At 39.5% G+C, this 9200-nt stretch overlaps 1 protein-coding gene across 2 annotated transcripts in view; it reads left to right on the forward strand.

Moving 5' to 3' along the window:
• The window catches only part of DPYD (dihydropyrimidine dehydrogenase), a 348239-nt gene that overhangs the window by 327301 nt on the left and 11738 nt on the right, over positions 1-9200 (forward strand). For both annotated transcript variants that reach the window (XM_017729847.1, XM_017729848.1), the window contains one exon: positions 7855-7998. In XM_017729847.1, the coding sequence (XP_017585336.1) occupies positions 7855-7998 (144 nt within the window). The remainder of the gene's footprint in view (positions 1-7854; positions 7999-9200) is intronic.

A 9200-nucleotide genomic window follows, 5' to 3' on the forward strand; every position in this document is an offset into this window, starting at 1 on the left:
AACAGAGCCATGAGAATGTGTGAACCCTTTAACACAAGGGACAAAGTCCTTGTGGGTTCTTGCTAATATAACTGTAGCAGCTCCAGGGGCTGCAACAACTGATGTTGGCCCAAGAAACTCTCTATCAGGTGGAAATGGGTAGAGTGAATTGTCCCGTCCTCTGCATGACACAGCTCCTGCCCACATGCTGCGGGGAGGACGCCTGCAGGCTCCCTGCTGGAGGTGTTGCCATGAGCCCTAGTGCCAGCTGGATGGTTCCTTCCTGCCCTGGGCTCTGACCATGCAGTGTATGGGACTGACACAGAGAAAAGCAGCTATGTAAGAGGATTTACCTTTGAATGCCTGGAAGAATAAGAATGTCTAACAGAATAAGAATTCACAGCTTCATGTTCTCTATTGCTACATAGTTTTCATTAGTTAAGCTTTTTACCTGTCTCACAGCTTCATGTTCTCTATTGCCATACATAGTTTTCATTAGTTAAGCTTTTTACCTGTGGGGAAAGCTTGCGCAAAACATTCTCTCCATATATCTATGAATATGAAAATGTGTGTTATTTTCCACCTTCAGAGGAACAGAATTCAGCTGTTGGTGTTATTGCTGGGGTTTTGGGTTTTTTTATTTTCCCAAAAGGAACACAAGCTACCTTGACATTGTGACAAGATTTTGTTGTTGTTACTGGTGCTGCTCTTGTTACTGGGACCTTGTGTTTTCTTTCTGTCCGGAAATGTTGGAGTCATATTTCACTGTATTCTTTGAGAACAAGGAAGAAAGCAGATACCATTTCAGGAAACTTTATAGTAATCTTTTTGTTGTTGTTGTTGTAAAGTTGCAAGAGGATGGAGGCAGACTACTGCTTGGAAATTGTAGCACAGTGTAAAGTATGTACATGCAAGTATTACATATGCATGCAGTATGTAATAAGGATTCAATTATATGCAGCCATTTTGAGCACATCAGACTTCAGAAAGAATAAATAAGGATTCACAAGCAAGTGGGAGAAAAAAAGATTAAAATTGTAACTGCTTTCTCTGGAAAACTTTACACATCACATAGAGAAGTTTTCCATTAACAAATGGAGGTTAAACATTACTAAAACCTTTGTACTGAGGACATAAAATATTACCTATACAAACTTGATTTAAATTCTTGTAGCTCTTGGGCAGGGCAACTGTCTACCTCACTTAAATGTTAATGTTTCCTGTATCTGATTGCCTTTCCATATCATGCTCTGACTTACAGAGATCCTGCTTCACCTATTTTACTCTCCTCAAAGCTGTTAATTTCTGTCTGTAATCTTCACACTTTTAACTGAGGTAGTCACTTGGCTGTGTAGCCTCCCAAGGTGTTTCACTCTTAGATTTTATCTGCCTTGCTGTTTGTCTCCCCAGTTCTCTGAAGCCAATGAGAAACTTTCCCAGATGTACTCCCACCAAGGCAGCAAAGCGGTAAAGCCCAGCTTTTCTGCTCATTTACAGAAGAAAGTGGCATTTGGGGAGGATAGCAAAACCAACCACAGATCAACTGCTCTTCCTAGGAAGGGAGTAGTCAGCATGGATTTACGGAGGGGAAAATGACTGGCTTGGTGGATTAGAGGGCAGTAGGTGTTACCTTTAGCAAGGCTTTCAACACTGCCTCCCATAGACAAACTGGTGAAACCTGCTGTAGCTGATGCTGCTCTGAGCAGGGAGTTGGACTGGATGGCCTTAAGACATTCTTTCCAATCTCAACCACTCCGTGATTCTGCCAAGGTAGTTGACCACCTTTTTCTTTCCAATCATTTGAAGAATTTGTATTTTCTCCTCCTTTATTCTGTCCTCTGAGGGAAAGGTGTTGCTAAAGTGATTTCAGAGAAAGATCTATTCAGAAAAACAAGCCATAGAGAAGAGTCACCTCTTGTTTGATTTCTAAAACACACTAGTGCTCGGCAAAGTTTTGCTGTGACAATTATCACATCTATTTACATAGCAGATAAATATGTGGACATTTGTTTGGTGCATCTCCACTGCGACCAGTAGAGAATATTTCAGCAGTGCAATCTGTACTCTCTTTAAGCAGTTCAGTTCATCAGATATTTTTCAGTCTTTATTCTTGTTCTCACCTATTTTTGCTATGTGCAAGTAGAGACTTCCACACTTCAAAAACATAAAGTACATGAAATAAGACAATTTGGCTTCAGTTTCATTTCCAGATTCATGAAGGACATTGTGTCACTTAAAATTGTTTACATGCTGAAAGTGCAAAAGAGGTATTTAGAGAATGAACACATACACACCTTCATACCTTAGTCTGGAGACAACACTCAAGTATAAAAGGAGTGAGATAATTACATTCAATGTGGGAAATTCACACGTGAGAGAAGCAGTATTTTTTTTATATATTACCTCATGGCTAATTTATACTGCTACCCAAAATGTCCATTAGCCAGTGATCCCTAGAATTGTTTATGTAAGTTCTTCCTTTACCTTGTGACCACTTTTCCCTGAAAATCTTTTAATTAAAATTGCTATGTTCCAGTGTTCTTTTTGGTGCCATCTCATTAGCATATACTTCAAATGCACTGGAGTACCATAGGGGGCTGTTGCTTATTTTTGATTTATGATGATACTTAACCATGCGTGGTGAGCTGACCCTGGCTGGATGTCAAGTGCCCACCAAAGCTCTATTGCTCCCCTCCTCAGCTGGACAGGGGACAGAAAATATAACAAAAGGCTCGTGGGCCAAGGCAATCAGGTTGGTTAATCATGATTTTCCTTTGGTGAATCCATGCTGACTACTCCTGATGGCTTTCTTGTCTTCCCTGTGCTTAGAGATGGCCTCCAGGATCAGCCATTCCATCGCCTGTCCAGGGTTTGCGGTGAGGCTGACAAGCTGGTAGTTCCCTGTGTGCTTCCTGTTTTTTACGAAGACTGGTGTGACATTTGCTTTCTCCCAGTTCTCAGGCATCTCTCCTGACTGCCATGACCTTTCAACAGTGATCAAGATGGCAGTGATCTCTGGCAGTTCCTCAGTACTTGTGGGTGCATCCCATCAGAGTCCATGGACTTGTGGATGTCAAATTTGACTAAATGGTCTCTAACCCAAACCTCCTTTACTAAGGAAAAGTCTTTCTTTCTCCAGACTTTCTCCCTGGTTTCCTGGGTCAAGGATTCCTGAGGGCTGGATTTGGAGGTGAAGACTGCGAAGGTGTCAGTATCCCAGCCTCCTCTGCAGCCCCTTGCAAGGTTTCTTTTTCCATTCAGTAGCGGGGCCACATTTTCCCTCATATTCCTTTTCTTACTGATGTATTCATGTTATCCCAGAGGCACTACCACCACTGGCCAGTGGCAGGGGCGTTTGAGGGCTGGATTTGGAGGTGAAGACTGCGAAGGTGTCAGTATCCCAGCCTCCTCTGCAGCCCCTTGCAAGGTTTCTTTTTCCATTCAGTAGCGGGGCCACATTTTCCCTCATATTCCTTTTCTTACTGATGTATTCATGTTATCCCACTGCCCTTGGCTCAGTCAGACACAGGAGAAGCTTCTCCCAGAACCCCTGCAGCCACCCCACAACCAAAACCTTGCCATGCAAACCCAAAAGACTGTGCCAGCTGAAATCTGTGTCTTCTAACAGTAGATGGCATCCAGCCCCTTAGTAGCAGACAGGTCCCAAATAAGCAACCCATGACTACATCATGGAGACATACATGGATTTTCCCAGAGTAAGGATCAGATCAGTTTCCAAGTTAGAAATAAAGCCTGGGTCGTCTGATGCCTATTGCACTGCCCTGTTCACCAGCCTGTAGGCTGCTTGCTGGTGTGCCCATAAAAATTGCAGCAATCTGAAGTGGAGGATTCTCTCTACTTTTAGCCATTAGGAAACAAGCTTTTTTAGTTCATAATATGCTCAATTACCTTTAGATTGATCCATGAATAAATTATAATCAAAACAGACTTACTCACCTTAAAGCTCTCTGGCTTAAGGTTTCATTGTTGATTCATTAAGTTGTCAGTTCTCTATTGGCAGGGTAATGCTTTTTTATATCTGAATAGAGACAGGCTTAGTGGAAGATACTGTTATCTTTAAATGAGCAGGATTTAGGTTTTTTGGTAAGAACAAATTCATCAATGATGAATCCCTGGAGAAAGTACTGAAACAAAAATCACAATGTTGCTGAAGATTTATACAGTTCATCACTTAAAAGGCAGCTTGTGGAGGTGGGGGAAGGATTTGGATTTTTGTTTTCTTTGTGTAAAATATTCCAGCAAAATATTTCAAGCTTCCAGTTTTGTGATAATGCAATTATAAACAATGAAATAATTCCACTTAATATATTTATTTAGACTCCATTCTTGATGTTATCCCTCCAGTAGAAACACACTGAATTATGTCTATATAGAGACAGATGGATACAAATAATGCAGCTATAGACATCACTGATACAGATATATAAGTAGACAAGAATTATCTAATTACTCTGCTTGTTGCAATCTTCTAAGCACTTGCCATGCTCCACATAGTCATATTAATTGTTTTTTCTAGGCAGATGTTGATATGACAAAGATATCAGTTTATGGAGAGTTTAGTGACACTGGAATATCTGGAAATTAAAAAAATAAAAGTACTGTATAAATATTTCAAAAGCAAACAGTTAAACACATCAAGCTCTGAACTTATGCTTCTCATTGGGAATTTTGTTGTTATATCCCCCATGTGCTTAGGAAGTTATCCCCTACAAAGTGGTATTTTAATTTTAAAATCTCTTAAATACCCATCTCTTCTGCAGCTATTTCAACATTTTTCCACTTTTGCTGGATCCAGTAACACACTTCATTAAAATATTTTTTGCCATTTCATGTGGCCTTTGACTGCAAAATGTTTGAAACCGCAGCTCTGAACAATAAGCAGTCTCCTCAGCATTCCCTATGTCTGTGCATTACTCATAAGGGGAACCATCAATAAGTCCTTCCTAAGCTCCTGAGGCTACATTTTCATGTATTATTTATTGCTATAGAAAAGATTGCTGGTTTTCAGTGTTGTTTAATGAAATTTGGCTTGGCTGCTTGTGAACTACTAGACCCCAAACACAAAATAACCAGGCCATTTGTATGGCACACAGTCACCTTCTGTGAAGTCAATGCAAGCTGATTGTGTATGTGCCCAAGCCTGAACCAAGACCTACATGTTTCCTTAATTATCTTAAATTCCATTTAGCCAGGTTCTTGATGGAAAAACAGCAGCGCACAGCAAATATGCAGGTTGGATGGCCATTTTCTAGATTAACCATAATTCATTTTTAAAATATGTGGATTATATGGTTTAATTTAACTGCACTCATGTCATTACAAAACATCTGAATTATGGAAATGAAGGCATTGCACACCTCAAAATGCCTGCTGTACATTCCAGCTAGCAGCTATGTTAGATACAAAAATCTGAATGCTTCCATCTCACAACTATGAAAATTAATTAACCTTTGTAATTCCCTTTTTGCCTATACACAAAAATGGATTCTTTTCCCACACTTTTCCTTAGATCACCTATTTAATTTCAATATTCTTAGTGTTTCTGTCTGTAGAAATTAGGATATTTGGTGTATATCAAGAGAACAGAAAAGTAAAGGATTTATTCTGCAAAGATTTGGCTGGTGTTCCCAAAGATGATCTTCAATCAGTCAAGTCGTGAACAACTGTCTCCTCTCTCTACTACTTCAGTTAAAACCTCAGCAAAATTAGCTTTGCTACCTACTCTCTAAGTCAGCAATTCAATTCCTGGCCAGACAGGAAAGAATCCAAAAATGCTTTGTCATCAGGTCTCCTGCCCTCTCAAGCCAAAGTTGTTGGCATCAGCACATAAATTATGGAGAGGAAATAGTTCCTCAGTGACACAGCCACTACTTATTCTTAGCCAAAAATATATTTCTAATTGATTCAGCCTAGTAGACATACAAGAACACTTTTCATCAAATTTTTTATTTTTTAGAATTCTGCTAAAAGTTTTAGGTTTTCTAAGTCGTATAGAGAATTGAGTTTATGTGTGTGTGCTTTAGAACCTATTGATTAGATTGAAATTAGACAAATTCTTCCTTCTATTCATTTTGCTGTTTAAAATAATTATGCTTTTATTGTCTTATTTGTCCGTGTGTAAGGCCACCACCTTACTGCTGTTTGCTGGAATTCTCAAAGCCTGGTTTTAAGATGTCCTAGAACATTTCATGTACAGCAACTGCACAGAAAGGAAAGTTTGATGTCTGTAAGGAAGCCCTTGAACATGACATGCAGGAGCCAAGTTCCCATTGAACAGACAAAATAAGAGCCCTCTGCCAGTGGGTAAACTCTGGCTGCCTCTGCATTTGGGACACATGGGATCTGCAACACCCCCAGTCCTGCCTTGCTTTTGCCCAGACCGTGGCTGTGACCCAGAGCAAGGTTCAGTCCCAGCCTGCGGGAGGCACCTCCTCTGGACAGCTCCGGGACATGGCAAGGCTCAGGCTGACTTGCTGTTAAAAATATGTTGAGACCACAAACCAAGTCTCAGAAGCAGGGGAGCGTTTCAAGGACCTCACCCTCTGGCGGTATGCTCAGAGTGCCCAAAACCCAGCAGCCAAGAAAGCTTTTGTTTGTCATAGCAAGAAGCCTGAGGTCCCAAGGTTGGGTATTGTGACTGACGGAGATCATTGAGGAATTTTTCACCTAAGGATTAGCAGAAGAGCAGGGTAACCTCTTCTGGATTTGCTTCATTTTAAAAAATAATAATTTGTAAATTTTTAAATAATTTGGGGTTTAAAATTCACATTGAAATTCCCTCTTAAAAAATTGATAAGCACAGCAGTACTGTATCTTGTTCGATATGCTCTTTGAGGTTGTATTATTAGCGTGAATTAATGCCAGCAGCTGCTCCGGCTATGTATCCCTTGTTACTACCTGCTGGTTTCTGCAGTACTGCTGTAGCTTCTGAACAGGCTTTAGTTAGGTGGATAAAATACTTCTGCAGAATAAGGAACTAGTTTCAGGGGAGGAAGGGCATCGTCTGTTGCATCAAGCAAAAATCCATTTTTCTATCATTTTTCGCTCACCTAAATCTGTGATTGTGGCACACTACAGTTGTCCATACCTCTGCTAGGTAAGCAAAAGGAATTTTTTTGTCAGGAAGATGAGTGTTTTAGGAAATCTGATCCAGCTCTTTCATGTTCTTGGGTGAGATACAAGTTTTGCAATTCGGTGAAATCTTCCTCTAGTTTGCTTAATTGGGTTCAAGGACTAAATGTTGCATAAAAGATTGCAAGTGGGACATAGAGGTAAATTAGGAGATTATAATGTGTTTCAGTTCATTTGGTGTTTGTTAGCTTTACTTTGACAGGTCAAAACAGCCTTCTGTTATCACACTGCCACATACATGTTTGAAAGCTTTAAGAGTATGTATTGATACATTCTGGTATTGATACAAATAATCTTAAATACTGGTGGAACCCTTCTAAGTAAACTGATAATTTTATGATACCTTTCCACATAATATAAAATAAAACAGAAATAAAGTTACACATTTGAATTATTTAACATGATACATTTTTATATATAAGCGAGTATGCAATGGGGAAATAATAGACTGTTGTATGCTGACCTGCAATTCAGCTACTTTTCTCCTGTGAAATATTAGTATTTTAATATTCAGTATATATTTCCAAGTCAGATCTCAGTGTTCATATTTGGTTTTTATTCACTTCTCATTCTAGTGCAGTCTTACTGATTTCAATTTCAGCTTCCTGAATAAGAAGCAAGTTGCAGTCAGCACGGACTTAAGGTCTCACCCTTGGGATCAGACTCATCTTTTTACTACACCCACTTACTAAGCATAATCCTGTTTACTGGTTTTTGTTTCAGAAACTGCCCAGTTTTGGACCTTACCTGGAGCAACGCAAAAAGATCATAGCTGAGAACAAGATTAAACTGAAGGCACAGAACATGGCTGCTGTGCTTCCCGAGAAAAAGCACTTCGTTCCAAAGAAGCCCATTCCAGCAATCAAGGTAACAAAAATACATGCATGAGAAATGATAGGCAGTTGACATGCACAGTCATTTCTAGCAGTTTGAGTTGGTTATTACTGCTTTTAAGCTCGTTAGAGGGCATCAAAGGCAACTCTTTATGCAGACTTTCTAGCTTTTAACCAAAATCGATGGGAAATGATCTGTGATGTACATGTATAGGTATTTCCCTAATGTCATTTTTCAGAATGAAGATGTTCAGGCAGTGGAACAGTAGCTGCAGATCAAGCAGGGGTAATGCCTTGAAGAACAAAGCAGGACTGTTTAGAATTTCTTTCAGTTTGAATGCTACAGTATGAGCTGTTTTGCATGAGACCTTTTGATTACTTGCAATGTGCTAAATGCCTCCATCCCTCATGTAGGATCGATGGCAAAGGCTGGTGTTCGGAACATATAAAAGCTGTGTCATAGGTTTAGAGATTGAACTTTTAAAGCTGAAGAATGTTTGTCTAAGTAGCTGATCCACTGTCTACAATGAGTAAATGTCAAGGTAAAAATAAAACCTGTGACCCCTATCTACTGCATAATCCATACATTGAAGCTTTTCTCTTCCCTTAGGTAGTCAATAAATATCAATAAAATGAAACGGCATGAGCTAATTATTCTAGGTGTTCACTTTAGAGCTTACTTAAACTTCAATCTGAATAAGAAAAATAATTTTTTTATATCAGGATTCTCATGTAGACCATTTATAAAGCAATATGAAAATTATATCTGTTGACCTTGTTGACTGTCTTCTTCATATAGGGGAGAATATCAGATAGCTGCATGATCAGACATGTAAGAATTCCTGAAGAAATAAGGCCAAGCATAAAATACAACGTGAGCTCTGGTTCAAAAACCACATAATTCCCAAGAGAATTTTGCAGTTTACCAACACATCCAGTATTCCAAGCTAACTGGTAGGATGGCAAAACCAGACAAGGAGAAATTTTGAATTGTCTTCCTGTTTGAGTTAATTAGTTTGGCACCCTCTCAGGTTTTTGGGCTGCTTAGTTTGGTTTATGTCATGCTTTTGAAAATCCCTTGCCTCCTTTTGTGCTGGGGTTCCTTTCTGTATATGTACAAAAAGTTCCAAAGAACAGCAATCTACTCTTTTTTCCTCACTATGATGAGCATTTTCAAAGCCTGCTTGACCTCAGAGGTTTCATGGTTCTGTTCTCCTTGCAGGGAGAGTACTGATG

The sequence above is a fragment of the Corvus brachyrhynchos genome, unplaced genomic scaffold (genome assembly GCF_000691975.1).
Source record: "Corvus brachyrhynchos isolate BGI_N302 unplaced genomic scaffold, ASM69197v1 scaffold101, whole genome shotgun sequence".
Lineage (NCBI taxonomy): Eukaryota > Metazoa > Chordata > Aves > Passeriformes > Corvidae > Corvus > Corvus brachyrhynchos.